The sequence below is a fragment of the Hemibagrus wyckioides genome, linkage group LG26 (genome assembly GCF_019097595.1).
Source record: "Hemibagrus wyckioides isolate EC202008001 linkage group LG26, SWU_Hwy_1.0, whole genome shotgun sequence".
Taxonomy (NCBI): Eukaryota; Metazoa; Chordata; class Actinopteri; order Siluriformes; family Bagridae; genus Hemibagrus; species Hemibagrus wyckioides.
Window position 1 is genome coordinate 21,121,283 of NC_080735.1, and position 17,940 is coordinate 21,139,222.

General features: G+C 37.7%; 1 protein-coding gene across 2 annotated transcripts; it reads right to left on the bottom strand.

Annotated features, from left to right (window-relative positions):
• Nucleotides 1-4,105: 4,105 nt before the first annotated feature.
• Nucleotides 4,106-11,110, bottom strand: LOC131347160 (microfibril-associated glycoprotein 4-like). 2 transcript variants are annotated; one of them, XM_058381090.1, is made up of 6 exons: nt 10,968-11,110; nt 6,414-6,592; nt 5,767-6,012; nt 5,511-5,607; nt 4,952-5,119; nt 4,106-4,676 (listed from the first exon to the last, which is right to left on the bottom strand). In XM_058381090.1, exons 3-6 carry the CDS (start codon nt 6,001-6,003, stop codon nt 4,399-4,401), a joined length of 780 nt encoding a protein of 259 aa, XP_058237073.1. In that variant the 5' UTR covers nt 6,004-6,012; nt 6,414-6,592; nt 10,968-11,110; the 3' UTR covers nt 4,106-4,398. The 2 variants fall into 2 exon arrangements, with proteins under 2 accessions (XP_058237073.1, XP_058237074.1); XM_058381091.1 differs by lacking the exon at nt 10,968-11,110 and having other exon boundaries at nt 6,414-6,618.
• Nucleotides 11,111-17,940: the final 6,830 nt, after the last annotated feature.

Consider the following 17,940-nt stretch of genomic DNA (forward strand, 5'->3'; position numbering starts at 1 on the left):
GCATTGGCTCCCAGTCAAATTTCGCATTGATTATAAAATTCTGTTAATGACCTATAAAGCACTAAATAGTCTGGCACCACAGTACCTGAGTGATCTTTTGGATGCTTTGCCTTAGCAGCCTTGCAAGTCATTCAGGTTTGCTGACCGAAGTGGTTGGACGCTTTATGTCCCGGGAAGCCTTCATGTCTGTCACCTTCTGGCTCTCCCCTTTAGTTATGCTGTCAAAGCTATTCGTGCTGGAGTCCCTGCTGGCACTTTACACATAACCTACATTGTCTTTAAACATCACATGATCACAAGCATACCTAATATTTGTTTTCTCTCTTTTCTCTTTCGGTCCTTCTCTGACGAAATATACATCCCACTCCTGAGCTCCCAGTGTTCTGAGTAACCAAACTAATGCATGAGTTCCATGCGCAAGCTGATTTTGTGTTCAGAGGTTCTCGGCTGGTGATACCTAGAGAACTGAGTCATTGGTCCGCGTTGCACGTGAGGGCCATCAGGAAATTGGAAGGACGAAATAAAATCAACAACAAGAAAAAAAAACACAATGGACACACTATTTTTCATGCAGAAAAAATGACCACCTGTTAGATATGCCTTTCTGTGGACATTATACTAAATTGTTTGAAGTAGCCTTTACTGCGTGTGTTGAAACAAAAGCAATGACTGCATTTTCTTTGTCTTCAGTAGGTGTGGCAACCTGACCACTCTAGTACGTGACAATGGGCCTCAGTTCCTTTTACCAGAGTTTGCTGCGTCACTGAAAGAGAGCACAAATCGCACATTGGTGTATTACCCTTCTGTAAATGGAGTTATTGAAAGCTTCAATTTGAAAGCTATTGAAAATGTCCTGATTTTATATGTAAAGTGAGAGAAGACAGAGAGAAAAAGCTGAGCATGTGCTTGTTCAGAAGAGTTATTAAGGTTTCCCAAGAGGAATGTTTTTATGTTTCTTTCTACATACAGATATAAACTCCATGTTAAACAATGAGTTGACTGACAATGTTGTGGTGAAGTTATTTATAACACTATAATAATATATAATAATATAACTTATAATAAGACGTAACTTGCAAATTTATTGAAGTATATAAACACTGTATGTTTGAAGGGTTTTTGGATAAAACATCTATAAAATTAATTATAAAACTTCATCGTCTTGTCTGAAATGCAGCTTCTGTGTTGAATAATAAAAGCATTGTGTGTTAATATAAATCAGCATGCACAGTTTTATCTCACATCCAGCCAGTTTTCTCCATCTGCATTCACAAAGCCATTCCTATACTCCAGCCATGGCCTGTAGAAGTTCACACTGCTATCAAATCTCACCTGGATCACCTGGACGTTGGGTTAAAAATGGACTTTTTATGTTTATTTGGCTGTTAGTTTTATATTAAAGCAGGGGTAAAATCCCAATATTAACTTTTATATCACCTTGTGATTTTGGCAAAGTTCCAGGATAAAATAACTAGTCTCTCAAGAAAACAGAAGAAATAGAAGAATGCAGTGTAGCAGCATTTGGTAGTCAAGCATGACTTTATTGTCTTTTCTGTTGTGCATGTGCAATTGTGACATAGTTTGATCATTCTTATGATGCATAGTACTTTCGGTATTGTAAGTACTATTTCCCATAAGGAAGAAGTTAACATTTATTCTTATTTACATTCATCTGCACTGCAGGCACTAAATTATCAATGGACCAATCATAGTGTATTCACTATAATATAATCTAAAGTCCACCATTAAACAATGTACATTTTTAGTCTTTAGTTTTTTTTTGTTTTTTTTTTAATATGTTTCATGACTTTTTTAAATCCTCTCTCACGTGGATTATGGGTGTTTGACAGGATTTTAATGTTGGCATCAGTAAAACGTGAATTTCTTTCTATCTTAATGTGTTTGTGAGGATTAAACACTGGTTTGCAAAAATAAAACCCACAGCCACTTTTCAAAATATATTGTGGAAAGTTTGAATGTTAACACTGTATGTGTGTGCGTACAATGGAATTTTAATAGTGCTGGAGAAAGACACAGAACATTAAATATAAACAGAGTAAAAATATAAATAGGTGTGACTCAGGAGGTAAATATGTATAATGTGCCAACTTAATGATCAATGTGTGAAGGGTGTGTTCAGTACTGTGTATGTAACGTGTCTGTTCCCTGAGCTAAATAAACATATTTTAACAATCAGGAAATTTGTTTTAGTAACCTCATTAGTATAAAATAAGGTCATAGTGAATGCACAGCCAGCACTTTTGATTTGATGCTAGGACTGTTAAATATAAGATCTCTTGCATCTTAAGTGCTTATTGTTAATGAAATGAAATTACTGATCAGAAATTTAGTGTTCTATGCTTAACAGAAACATTAATTAAACCAAACGAGTATAAAGCATTAAATGACGTTTGTCCGCCCAGTTATAGTTATATACTCATCCTCTGATTAGGGTTATGTCTCCTTACTGGTGTTACTGGATTTTAGTGCAGCTTTTGACACCACTGACCACAATATTCTACTTGATAAGCTAGAACATGTTGGTGTTAAGGGAACAGCCCTCTCCTGGCTCAGGTCTTATCTGACTGATCATTGTCACCGTATAGATCTTAACTATCTGGTGACTTCTCTATGCATACCAAGGTTATTTTCAGTATTCCACAAGGTTCTGTTTTAGGCCCACTGCTTTTCTCCGTATATATGCTACTCCTTGGAACAATTATTTGTACACATTGAATTAGCTTTTTTCAGGTATGTTTACACAGATATATGTTATAAAATACCACTGGTTTTACAGTTTCACTAGTTTGTACATTCTATTTTGTTGCACGTTTTTTTCGGCGCTGTTTTTCTGTTTCTGCACTTTTTGTCTTTCACTGTTTACACCTGGTTGCACACGTTGCACTTTATGTACCTAGGACAAACTTTCTGTCCCTAGAATGCAGTGTGGCAGCATTTTTTACTCAAGCATGACTTTATTGTCTTTTCTGTTGCGCACGTGCAATTGTGTCATATTTCCCATCAGGTTTATTCTTAAACTTACATTTATCTGCACTATAGGCACTAAACTCTTAATGGACCAATCATAGTGTATTCACTATAATATAATCTATAATATCACTATAATAAGTCCACCATAAATACAATGCACATTTTTTGTATTAAAAGGTGTTTAACAGATTTTAATGTTGACATCAGTGAACTGTGAATTTCTTTCCTTCTCTATGTGTTTGTGAAGATTATAAGACTGGTTTGCAAAAATAAAACCCACAGCCACTTTTTAAAAATATATTGTGGCAAGTTTGAATGTTAACACTGTGTGTGTTAATGTGATTCAGTCAATGTAGAACATCAGACACAGAACATTAAATATTAAATATAAACAGGGTAAAAATATAAATAGGTGTAACTCAGGAGGTAAGCTTAATAAGCAATGTGTGAAGGGTGTGTTCAGTACTGGGTGTGTAACAAGATATTCAGATTATACTGAACTTTGCACTCATCGGCTGTCCTTATTGTTTATTTATTAAATGTGCAAGCATTGTACAAAAGTTACAAGATACTTACAATCTTTCTAATTTATCTTTATTTTTGACAATAGGTGTATATTTTGAATACATGTTTTTGTTTATAAACTTTAACAAACTGTTCTGTGTCATTTGAAAGATTGTTGTTTCATGCAAACACAGAAGTACAGATATTACAGGTATTTGGGAAAGTATTGTTGGAGATGTTGGAGATAAACAGGAACCTTGACTGTTCTTTATTGAATTTGTGTGATTATGAATGGAAAAGTAAAATTTGGGAATGGTACAAAAAAACAAAAAGACACATCTACAAAAACAAACTCCTCAAGTATGAGGAAATGAGAGTATTTTTTCCTGTAAGTGAGATGATCATGAATGTAAAAGACTGACAGAACCAGTCAGCACATGATGAGGATATAGTACAGTGTGTGTCATACAGTGTGTTATCTGTACACCATGATAATGATGAAGATTTCCAATAACATTTTAAAAAAAATTTTCCAGTTTCATGTAAATAAAGTGAGTAATAGGGAAGGTGTGTTGTTACAAAAATGAGGAATGTAAGACTGGACTCAGACTTCATTTACTCAATCTTTATTTCAATCACAATATATTTGATTTTCATTCATTATTAGTGGTACAAAGGAAGTGTGAATTGTTAAGAAGAAAACATTTAATTAAACTAAAATATGCATAAACCTCTACTTATTCCATTAAGAAATGAAACTAATACAACAGAGAATGAAGGACATTACAGGGGTATGTGCCACAGAATAGACCCAAATATTGAAGATTAAGATTAATGGATAAGTAGATCTTGTCATTTTCCTGGAGATCTGTCACCATTTCCATTCTTTGTATGTCTGGGAAGCTAAAGGTTTGTAAGATCTTCCAGACCCATCCTTCTGATCTTCATCATGATGGTCTTCACAGAGTAGTAGCTACCTTTCCAGGTCTGCCACATGATCCCTGTGTATGCTGTGCCCACATTCCCGTATTTGTACAGGCCATTGGGGTTGGCGTAATGGCATTGTGACCAGTACCCCCAGTAGTACCAGAAGCCTCCAGCGTAATTCTCTGCACAATATCCTGTTGGATCTTTGTCAAAGGTTGAGAAACCTCTTCCATTCACATAGGACAAAGAATCACCTGAAAAAGACACAACAGAGGACAGTGTGAAGGACAAGCACATTGAACATTCGTTAATGTGCTAAAGATCAAGATGTGTAAAGTGCCAAAAGTGACAAATCAAACCTGTCAGGTGACATTCAGGTAGAATTTACTATTTAGATTTGTTTAATTCAGAAGATAAAGTCAGTGTTTCTGTTAATTCCAATTCTGCTGAAGTCTGTAGTTCTGTCTGAGGTCTGAATATTGATGTGTATAATTTCAGTATTAGATGTGGAGTGTACTGAGTTGCTCACCTGCTCCTCCATTGATGTAGCCTCCGATATTCAGCATGTAGTTAGTGGACTCTTGGTTGACAGAGAATGTAGTGTACTGGGCATAGGCACTGCCTTTCTCAAAATCCTCCATGTCCACTCTCAACTGATACTTCTCCGTGTTGGTCATCAAAAATATGTTTTCCAGACCTGGATTTTATTTAAAAAATAATTCCAAACCATGAGTTGGGTATATAAAGAGATTTCATATTTAACATTTGCTATTTAACACTCACTGCATCTAAAATGATGAAATTTGTAACAGAAAGTGTTGCATTAAGTGCTATTTTATAAGCTGCAGAATAATGAGTATATAAAGAGTCATTCATGTGATAATTACAGCTAAAACTATTCATAATAGAATCCATAATAGGTCTGTTTTATTTATTTATTTTTGAGTTAAAGGGTTTCCTGCTCTACATGCTGTTGGATATGCTGGTATTTCTATTTAAGAAATATCTGGCATTAACCACATACAGGTGATCAAGTCTGCTTTTGTATGTTCCTATGATTATAAAATGATTACACAGTGTTCTCTCACCTAGCCAGTATTCACCAGCGGGATCACCAAATCCAGTCTTATACTGCGCCCATGGCTGATAGAAACTCACATTGCCGTTGATTCTCCTCTGAATCACCTGGTTGGTGGATTATACAGCATAGTATACATGGGGGAAAAAACAATGAGAAAAATTAGTAGATTTCAGAAAACCTGAAGCAACTTGAAGTGTTCTCACTCAGCCTTAAACAGATTCATGTTCTCACTCAGCCTTAAACAGATTCATGTTCTCACTCACTGTCCACTTCTCATTGTGTTGGCTACCGTTTTCCAGGCAGCCCATATCACAGTACACCTTCACAGGTTTATTAGACCCTGCTGGGTAAATGGTGTACACTCCATTGGGAACAGAGGCGTTCTTCATTACGCTTATCTTGAAATTGTAAACATCTTCACAGTCCAGTGGCTGGGACATGTTAAAGAGAGGAGCCGAGTGGACCAGCGAGGACAATGCTAACATCAGCAACAGTAGCATGACTTGATTCTGTAATAACAATAATAATAATAATAATAATAATAATAATAATAACAATAATAATAATAATAACAATAATAATAATACTAAAAGCATTTCAAGCATTATAAATTAAATATATAATAAAACAGTCCACAATTTTTTCTAAATAATTAAATGCCGGTCAATAGTTTTCAAGGATTTTGAAATGACTTGTTTTAAGTAACTTTAATTAGTTTGATTTAATTAACTAATTATTCACATAATAATAATAATAATAATAATAATAATAATAATAATAATAATAACAACAGTAATACATGTTTGCATTGCATGAATAAATTTCTCTATATAATTAAAGTTATAAGTATAGCTGTTAAAGTTAAATGAATTATTCATTATAGTTCTCTGTTAGTAGTAATGATATTCACCTGTGCTGGTTCGAGTGTACAGAATATAATTCTATTAGTCAGATACAAAGTTATGCTCCAGCACTGTTTGCATCTCTTTTTATATTGGTCCTGTACCAGATTGGCCCAAATCCAACAGTTTATCAGTAAGATTCTGAGCTGGAGAATGATGAGGGTTTGACAACACTTGTAAGAATTACCTTTAAGAAGGAGATAATGATAAGATTAGCAGAATTAATTTGTGGTACTTCATCAGAATGTAACCTAACATGTCCATGCAGTGGTCTGCTCCTCCAGTGCTTTGAAACAGTGTTTATTTTAATGTTGCTTTTATTTCTTCAAACACAAAAAGAATTGCATGTTTCTACAGCTATGCGAGTTCGAATAAATGTCTATACGTCAGCTGAGATTCTGGTTCATCTGCATTCCTGTCTTGCCCTGCATTGTGCTTTTCTTTTGTTTGTCGTTTTAATCACAAAGTTTTCACACTAAGCTGTGAAACATTTGTCTAACAATTAGAAAATGAGGAATCCTGTTGTTAATCCTGAGCATCTTGCATCCTGAGTGGCACTGATTCCATTTCACATTCATTCAAAATTGAGTAACACAGAACATTTGATTCTCAAGGGTGTGTATTATCTCCACTCCTGGTAATGGTTTTCATGGTCAGTTTTGTCTGGTTTGTTGATATTATCAAATCTACCTAGACAAGATAAATGAAAAGGAGAGCCAGAATGTGAGAAATATGTGGACATCCTGGGACATTAGGTGATCAGCCACACCACCATCAACAAACCTGAGACTTGGGGTGCAACAACATCCAAACATCCCAGTTCACCAGAAAACTCTGTCCACGAACCCTGCACCTTTACCTTAACTGCACAATTATATTTTTAGCCTAGACCTAAACACTGAGACTGTGTTTGACTGTTTGTTTGGCACCATGCCAAATAAATATCTGACATGTACTCACACCAGTGGTGGGCCGTGCATTTCACACCTAGGCCTTCACTGGTGTCCTTCCTGAATTAATTTACCTCTATACCATCATTATGAAGCCAGCATGGGCGTGGCTAGGCCATTTTCTACTCAGCCCTCCTAAAATTCTGCGATTCTCCATAAACTGTACACAGATTGGTAATCGCCTCAGTTCCCTTTAAATTTCATGTGAACACGGCGGCTCTTCGGCTCCTCCCCGTCTTTCAGCACGTTCTTCAATCCGCAGACCGCAAGGATCAGAGGACAAGTGTGTGTGTGTGTGTGTGGTTTGTGTGTGAGATCAGGAAGACTTGTATTTGGCTTGTTCAGTACTCAAATGTTATACACATCTATGCAATACAGTGGAATGCTGCAAGTTTACCATCCTACCCTGTTAGTCACACCTTTATTTAATTTATTTTATTTATTTTATTTATTTTTTTACTATTATACCCTCATTAGGGGCTGAGCCCCCCCTTAAATGAAAATCGCCCCTGGATGCCACGGCAATAGATACTAATCAATCGTTAAATAACAGTAAAAAAGAAATTATTCTACAGTATTTCACACCTCACAAGGAACAGTCCATTTTATTACGGTTACTTTTCTCAAAAAAGACATTCTCAATGCTGTATGCAGCAAACTGCAATCTCCGGAGGACGCAGCATCCGAAATGAGACGCAGTGAATATAGAAACAATGTACATGTGCGGTTCACTGACTCTGACTACTCCAACTATCCAATCAGAGGACGGGAAATTGCTGACGTAATCATATGCCTGCTAGATGGCCCCAGTGACACCAACTAGAAATCTGATTGGTTAAGGTAACAATTTCATTACTGCTTATTTTAAGCTACGGGCACCTGCACTATTGATTCTGAAGGCCTTAAGGCAGATTTTTACTCTGGCGACACGTCAGCCAGTGGCTGAAATCTGATTGGATAAATACTCTGATCATAAATATACACTACTGGAAGCAGCGCAACCAAGAGAAAATCTACGAAATGTAGAGAATAGACTATTGAGAATAATTTAATACACATTCATGGAAAAATATATTAAAAAGTCAGTGATTCAGATCACTGCTGTTTAGGCCAGCAGAGAAGGCCTTGCTGACCATGAAGGCCCACCACTGACTCACATTGTTACATATCTATATCAGATGTACAGCAGTTACCAGTAACAATAATTGCACTGTAACTTATACTTAAATTATTAACATTTAAGATTTTTGTTTAATCTATGTCAAACTCTTGCATTTTGACAAAACTGAATGATGAAAAATTAACGTGAATTTGTGCTTAATCAAATAAGTATAATTACATTCCTGTAACTTTAAATGGTTAAGTTGTTTGAACATGTTTACATCTTTTAAAAACTCTTCATATATGTTTCACTAAACCAACATTTCATTCAAACAGCTCATCTAGATTATGGGCAGTGGTTCCATCCAAATAGCTCAAGTTACATGAACACAAGTTTTTTTTTTATTTCAAGTTACATCAAACACAAAAATGCTTTGCTTTGTAATTATTTGTTAAAAACTTGTCAGACACCAGCTCTTTTTAAAGCACCATTTATTGCACTTAAATGACATTTAAACGATATTCAGATTAACTAAATATAATTACTGATAAAATTGAAGATGGATCAGGAGACAGACTTGCAACAGAGCTTGCTGAAGTTGATGACATGACAACCATGTCACAGGATGAAAGTGACAGATGGTGAGGAGCAGGTACTTCCACTTTGAGAGGTATCCAAATGTGGCAAGGGTGAGGTAGTCTCAAGGACATTTGATGTCAAATACCGCTTTCAGTGGAATTTTAGATGTGGACATGAGATTCATGAATTCATTGTCAAATTCAGGGTCCATGAATTGCAATCTAAAATCTCCTTTTCAATTTCCTTTGAGAGATCAACAGAAGTTGGCATGCCATTCTGGAGGATCACCTTCTGCGAATTGTGCTCTCCAATAATAATTCTTAGTCTTGATTGGAGAAGTCATTTTGGTAAAATCGGGGGGAGGGGGGGGATACAATTAGTTTGTGAAAATAAGATTATGGTAATGATAAATTTTAAAAAAGCATTAGTTTAAATTAAAATAAAAGAGTTAGTATTGAAGTTCTTTCCATCCCAACAATGGACTCTTCTCTCTGTTGAGGTCAGGGAAATGTTTCCGTTCCTTGAAGGCAAACACAAAGAGAATGAGGAGGAGCTTCTTCCTGCAGGCCATTCGGGCCCTCAACCAGAACACCTAGGATCTGGACTCTCTGGTCTTACCCCCACACAACATAACATAACATTCTACCTCAGCTGATTGTTGCACATGCTAATATTGCACTACTCTGTACACACAATAACACTCACTGTACATCTTCTCTGTACATCTTTGTGTGTGCACTGCACTGTCACTTTACTCCCTGTTCAATTAGACATTTATATTTGCCTTATATAAACATTTACATATATATTTATATATTTATCTTACATATGCACACTGTACATACTACACTCTTTTGCATCACCATTTCAATGTTGACTTTAGCAGACCTTTTACCTACATATATTCATATTCATACACTGTATCTTCTGTACATATAGAGTCTACACATATATTTATTTTATATTGTTTTATTTTTCACATATACTATACATATACTATATTGTACTATATATACATATATATATATATATATATATATATATATATATATATATATATATATATATATATATATATTTTTTTTTTTTTTTTTTGGGTTTGTTTTTATATTTTTATATTTTTACACTTTTATATCTGTTACACTTTCTTTTACATGTTTTCTTTCTATTCTTTCCTCTTTTATGTAAGACAGTCATAAAAAGCATTTCACTACATGTTGTATTATGTATGATTTCGTATGTGACAAATAAAATTTGAATTTGAATTTTTATGCTTTATGCATGCACTTTTCTTTTCAAGGTCACCAAACACAAAGGACCAACCATATAGTCAGTCAAAGGATAATCAGCTAAATCACCATGTTCTACAAAGAACATCTCTCTTGTTGGTGATGCAGTAAGCTCAAATGCCCTAAAGTGTTCCCTGTACCAACCACACAATCGTCTCATTATGAAGCACAATGTCTTTTGAACTATACAAATTTGGACAATTTCTCCAAAGTCAGGGAGGCCACTTGTTTCATGTGCCAGGATCATCTGAATTTCAAACCCTTGCTAGAGACAATCTTAGCAATATGGACTTCCAGTATATCTGGATACTTACTTTTGATCAATATGAATCATATCACCACCCAAAAAACAGCACGTGACTTAACACAAAAGCCAAATATATCGCACCTCGTTCAAATGCATGAATAATCCATTACATTTTAAACATACAAATACTTCACTACTATATAAAACACTAAAATCACCCCAAAACAGATCAAGTTCAATACAGACCAAACATGATGAAAAGGATAAATAAAACACACCTCCTTCAACCGCATGAAATCAATACCACACAATACTCGACTGCAATATAAAAGTGCTACAACAGAGCAAAAAGTTCAAAACGGAATAAAGAAAAAAAAATACTTAAGATTTATTACCTGGTGCTTCTTTTTTACGTCACCTCCTTCACACCGTCTTTCAGAGATCCGTTACAAAACGTCACATCCGGTTTTTTTGAAATACAAACTTAAGTACATAACATTAGTTTAACAAATGACAATCAAGTGTAATGTGCGGGCGTGAACCCAGACCTCTGACATGGGGAAGACTAACCTAATAACTAAGACATGATAACAAAACCAGAAACCTGACTTACAAACAACAAACATAGAACAATGATAGACAAAAGCAGCTGCAAAAGGATCACTATTTATAGGGCACAACATTAGGACTAATGGGGAACAGGTGACATGGCAGGAATGAGAACAGTAGGAAAGGAGTGGCACAAAATACACACAAATCAGGCTTCACAGAATCACCTGCCAGCACCCCCTCCAGACCTGGCAGTGAACTGTTCAGCTGTTCCTGCCACCTTAGCTCTGTGTTAATTTATGTAGCTTTGTGTTGTTTTATGTAGCACCACGGTCCTGGAGAATCATTGTTTCAATTCACTGTGTTCTGCATCAGCTATATATAGTTGAAATGATAGTAAAAGCTTCTGGACTTAAATTGACTTGAAATCAAAATTCAGTCCATCCCAAAAAACAACATAACCTACCACATCTCAGTGGACCAAAAAACATGGCACATTTTTTTCTTGTTAGCACTGGCCTCAAGTAGTCCACAAAGGAAAATCTGGCATCAGGGAATACAAGAGTTAATTGTCCAGACTCTTTTCCACAGTTGATTGAGTGGGAAAACTCTGACTCCAATTTGAGCAGCTAACATGGCCATCCCTGCTCCTCAAGCTACATGACTTTCTGTCAGAATAAGAGCACTCCAAACTCTACCAAACCAGGTCCCAGAAAACAGGATTGTAATTATGGCTTTTAACAGGACTATAATGCAGATCTCCCCTATAAAATAACCGTACCATGAACTCACATTAGGATCATAAGTGATAATGTAAACTTATCTAAACACCACAATATTCCACATCTGAAGAGTAGGATGTACCCTTCAAATGAGGGAAGAAACCTGGCCCCTAGTAGAGGAACATCTTGAGACTTGTTAAGAAATTATGGGGAAAAAAAAGCATAAGATTGACAAACAGGTGAAGTAGTAGATCAGTTTTCTGCGAATGATCCCCATTTACCTCCCTGTTCTCATCTGTGGTCACAAGCTGTGAATATTGAACCCAAAAAAGTGAGTTTATATATGTGTATGAGGTTGCAGCTGGGCTTACTGTCTTTTTTCTTTCTCAGACCACCTGGCAGTGTGAAAGGATCTGCTGGGTGTGTCACAGTGGGTTCTGTGGGAAAAGGCTATAGAATCCAGTTTGCCTCCCATCCTCCTTCTTTCAGGGTGTGCTGCACACTGTTGTTGGCATAGACCGAACCTCAGTCCTCCAGTATGAACTTCTGAGAAAGGGGCCATAAATGGTATTCCCCTCACAGATCGAGCCTACGATACAAGTTTGAGATGTTAACACTGAAGGTCTTCGTGTCACAGATCAGGTCCAAGGATTGGCTCACATAAGTATCTTCACATAGGTATCTTGCCAGAGAACAGAAGACTCCCCTGGTTCGCTTTCTGGGCGAGGCATACTGGTGCCAGGTTCTTGCTTTAGGCCTAGTATTATTGCTTACCCTCACAAAGTTCATGGAGGCTGCTATGGCATCATTGCACCCTGGGGCATTCATGTACTCAATTATCCAGATGACTGGCTCATCATGGCTCAGTCGAGGGAAGTGGCAGCCAGGCATTCAGATGCTGTGCTTACCAACACGAGGTCCCTAGGCCTTAGGCTCAACCCTGTGAAGTAGGTGCTTTGTCCCTTTCTGAGAATCACCTTCTTGGGGATAATTCGGACTTCAGCTATGACGCGGGCAAATCTGTCTCTCGCTTGGGGGGATTCCATCCTTTCTGCTGTAAAGGACATCTGACTAGACCAATGCCTCTCTGCTGTCCAGGCTTAGATGGTGTTTGGCTTATGACTATAGTGGCCAAAGCTATTCCTTTGGGTCAGCTACACATGAGACCATTTAAACTCTGTTCCCCGCTCATGGCATTTGGGAGGGCTTCTGTCTCCCAGGGCACACAGATTGCATGAAGATGAGGGTTGTGTTTCTAGTGCTGAAACACTTCCTCCTGAAACTCAGGGGTTACTTTTGGTGGTCCCCTTACCCAATTATTAGGGCAGTCTGTGTTTGCACCCTTTGTTCAGCTTGGTGCACCAGATCTGGACCTAGGTAGAGACCGATTCCTCTTGCTGAGAGTGATTTATATCAGTGGTGGAATGCATATTTCAATCTTTGGCTAGGCAGAAGTGGCTTTTTTTGCCTCCAAGGAGTCAAACCACTGTACCTTGTGGCTTTCTCTTTTCCCTTCAGGACGGTGCTCCTTGGGAGATTGCACCACCCCTGCCCTGAGATTTGGAACCTCTTTGTCTGGCCCCTGAGGAGAAACTCCTAGACTCCAAGTCTCCCAACCGAGGTTGTAGAGACTATGTGAAACTTTAATCTCTGGTGTAAACGGAAAAAAATTCACTGCCCTGTTATTACAGTGCTAGAGTTCCTGCAGACACTCCTCTATGAGGGCCTGTCACCATCTACATTGCGATATATGTGACAGCCATTGCTGCAAGTCATGTGCCTGTTCAATGGGCTCTCACGTTTTACATAGTGCCTGGCAGCTGAGGGTTTATAAGCTTTTTATAAGCCGGTCATCTGGCCTTTCTGCAGGCCTTCTGTACCCCCCCTTGGATCCTTTGGCTTCCACAACAAAAGCAATCCAGACTCCAAGCTACACCATGTGCAGGATTGTCATAGCTATCACTTAGGCCTATGTTTGCTGTGTAGCTTTGCATCTAAGGATTATAACTCACTCAACTAAATGTATTGCCTTGTCCAGCGCTCTGGCTAAGGGTTCCCCTCCAGGATATTTGTGCTGTGGAAGGTTGGTCCTCTCTGCACACCCTTAACCAGGGTCCAGGACCCCACTCATGGGTCCTGAGTCTTACAGTGCTAATGGGCTAATGGCGGCATTGGTATTGGCATTCCCATAGTGTAAGCCATGACGCATTATCAAGCCCAGTAAATCTTTGTGATTTCATACAGTGCTTCAGACACAACTTCCACAATAAAGCGTTCCCATAGCATCATCCATGATGCAGTATCTCCTTCCCTTCTCTGGAAACTGGGTTACATACGTAACCAGGTGCAGTTTTTCCATGTAGGAGCTAATGATATATGCCTTCGTCAGTCAGAGGTTACTAAGAGTAATTTTGTAAAGGTGTGTAAATTAGCAAAGGTGATGTCCTATGCTATAGTATGCTCTGGCCCCATCCCAATGCAGTGTAGCAATGTAGCTTAAAGCAGGTTATCATTGTTGACCTGCTGAATGTCCAGGTGGTGCTCCGAAATCATGAAATGGGCTTCATTGGTAATTGGAGCTCTTCTGAGGGCAAGGCTGGCCTGTTATGTCAAGTTTGTTGTAGAAACACTCAAAATATTTGTTTTATTAACCTGATTAGTATTAAATTAGATCATAGTGAATGCACAGCCAGCACATTTGATCTGAAGCTAGGACTTGTATTTTCATCCCATTTATTATACATTTATTCTCTCCACTTGCCAAATTGACCCGGTCTGTTTTGATAAGATATGTATGATCACCTTTGTTTTTGTTTCACCTTTTTAGTCAGCTTGTTTCCAACACTTTAACATATATTTTGCACTTTTTAAAAAAAAAAAATTGGTATTATAAATCTCATTTATATAAAATTATACCTCACTTTTGATTACTTTTTACACCGGGTCAAATTGACCTGAAGACAACAGGAGGGTTGCATCTAATGCACTTATAGTTGATGAAATGATTACTATCATAGGTTCATAGGTTACCTAATAGTAACCTAATATCATAGGTTACTATTATCATAGGTTCATCAGCCATGCCTAACAGGCAGGGGAGAAGGTGTCATAGTTATTCATGATGATTAGTTAGGGCCAATCAAAAATCTAGACATAAATTCAACACATTTGAAGTCCTTTACACTAACTCATCGTATGTAGTCTACAGAGTCTATTCCATAAGTTGTTATTTACAGAACTCCACGGCCATATTCTGAATTCTCTGTAAATTGGCAGATTTGACTTCAAACCTAGTTGCTTCTGTAGACTAAGCATTAATTAAAGGAGAATTTTCTATTCATTTTGATAAGTTAGAAGATCCTCTGAGAACAGCAGATTCAGGACCTACTCAAAATGGAGGTCACACTCTGTATCTTATTCTAACATTTAGACTAAACATAGAAAATATAGTCTGGCATGAGTGGCAGCCTTTCCAGCAGCTCCGTGTGTCCCTTTTACTTTTTTGGGCTTTTGGTGTTTCTGTTTTTGTGTGTGCTTTTTGTGCTTCTGGTCCGTTTGTTGTATCTGATTATCTATCCTATCAATATGGTTTTTCACAAGCCAAAACTTGTTAATTCGAGAAATCAAGTACTTGCTCGGAAAAAGTCCCCTGCCGGAGTGGTTCGCCATTTACCTAACGAGGTGAGGAGGCTGCATCATGACTGCAGAGCCAGCGCTAAGCTAAAGGCTAAGTGGCTAGCAAAAAAATTGCGATATAAGCCTTTAGTATCTTCTGTAATCATGGGAAATGTGAACTCACTACCGAACAAGATCTATGAACTGGCTGCGCTGATGAAAAATGATAAAATCTACAGAAAGTGCAGTTTGCTCATGCTGGATGTTAACATGGAGCTTCCCGGATTTAGCACAGTCAGGAGGAGGACTCGCCATTCACGTGAACATGAGGTGGTGTAATCCTGGGGCATCTGAGCAAATAAATCTCCAACTGGTGCAGAGACATTGAACTTCTGGCTGTAAGTTTGCGTCCCTATTACTTGCCCAGAGAGTTTGGACACACCATTGTTCATATTGTTTACATCCCCCCACATGACAACGCGGAGGTAGCATATGATGTCATCCACTCTGCTGTTGCTAGATTACAAACACAACACCCCAAGGCACTTATGTTAATCTCTGGGGACTTTCATGTTACTCTGGACACAACATTACCTGCTTTCTTCTAGTATGTGTCACCAGGGGAAAGAGGACTAATGATTTACTGTATGCCAATGTAAAGGATGCATACAGGCCACCCCACTGCCTGCGCTGAGGAAGCAGACCACAACCTTATTCTGCTTCAGCCTCACTATAAACCAAGTGTGAAGAGACTATGCACAACCACATGCTCATTCAGGAAGTGGTCTCGTGAGGCAGAGCAGACTGCTTCGGGAACACAGACTAGGAGATGGATCAACTTCAGCTGGATTCTGCACCGTGAGGATTTGTGTATATCAAAGCAATGCTGCTGACCCTAAGTGGACTTCTAGGATGACAAAAATCTCCTAATTAATACACATTAACATTCTACATCACACTGTAGACTGTACATAACTGCAGAAAGGACATTGTTCATATCACACTCTTCAGTGTTTAGAATAATACATAATCACACTTTCTGGTGTCACCCAAATGAGGATGGGTTCCCTTTCTGAGTCTGGTTCCTCTCAAGGTTTCTTCCTCATACTATCTAAGTGAGTTTTTCCTTGCCACAGTCACCACAGGCTTGCACACTAGGAATGATTTTGTCTAAAATCTAGGACTTTTTACACTGTTTTTTTTTGTTTCCTATGTTCTTTAAAGCTGCTTTGAGACAATGTTCATTGTTAAAAGTGCTATACAAATAAAATTGAATTGAATTGAATCTTATCCACACTGCACTGGCTCCCAGTCAAATTTTGCACTGATTATAAAATACTATTATTGACCTATAAAGCAATTAGTGACTGTATAGCTAAAAGCGAGAGCCAGAAGGTGGCACAGATATGCAGACTTCCCTGGGACAGGAAAGCTTCCAATCACTCCAAAGCCAGCAAACCTGAATGAACATGAGAAAGTGGTAAGGGGAAAGCATCCAAACATCCCAGTTCACCAAACAATCTATGCCCATGAACTGTGGTAAGAAAGAACCTGGTCATTGAGATGTGGTCTGAGTAGTCGAGATGTTTGTGCAATCAATCCAGTACATTTGCATCTCATTGCAAAGTCCACATACTGATGGAATTTAGGGAGCACTGATCTGAGATTTGCATGGTGGAATCTCTGGCAACAACTAACATGGTGAGGATTCCCTGGTTCACTAATAGTGCAGAGTTTTCCTTAGCATTTGCGATTAATGTACACACAAACTAAGAAAACAGTGGTGAATTCCCAAGGTAAAAAAAATGGTTTTCATTTAACAATCATAAACCCCTCCAGTAATAAGCAGTAATGGGAAACAAGCACCATTTCCTGCCCCATTCCATGCTTATGTAGAAACACAAGCCACCACCACAAGCCTTACCACACAGAGCTACATTTCTGTTGGCACAAAACAAGGGGAGCCCATCTAGCTGTAGGTGTGTCATCTGCACATCATGATAATGATGAATTTTTTCATATAAATGATTTTGATTTTCATTAACATTTTAAAGTTGCAGCCTTTTTTCCAGTTTCATGTAAATGAAATGAGTAATAGGGAAGGTGTGTTGTTACTAAAATTAGGAATGAAAGACTGGACTGTATTTCCTTAGTATTTATTTCCTTCAAGATATATTGGAATTTTATTACTTATAAGAGGTACAAAGGAGGTGAGACATTGTTAAGAAAAAAAATCTTTTAATTAAACTAAAATATATGGAATCCTCTACCTATCTCATTACTTAAGGACACAAATACAGCAGAGAATGGATGACATTACTGGGCATGTACCAGAGGATAAACCGAAATATTAAAGATTAGGATTAATTTATAAGTAGATCTTGCAATCTTACTGAAAATCCATCACCAGTAGCATTCAGAGATGTTACACTTTCTCTCTATTCTACTCATCTATTGTAACGTCCCGTCAGACGTAGGAGTA

What these genes read in the sequence shown, in the direction of transcription:
- LOC131347160 (XM_058381090.1), bottom strand. Translation starts at nt 6,003, where the DNA reads ATGCTACTGTTGCTGATGTTAGCATTGTCCTCGCTGGTCCACTCGGCT. An exon ending in AACACAATGAGAAGTGGACA is followed by an intron (nt 5,608 to 5,766) that starts GTGAGTGAGAAC and finishes TCCACCAACCAG; the next exon opens with GTGATTCAGAGGAGAATCAA. An exon ending in CGCTGGTGAATACTGGCTAG is followed by an intron (nt 5,120 to 5,510) that starts GTGAGAGAACAC and finishes AATAAAATCCAG; the next exon opens with GTCTGGAAAACATATTTTTG.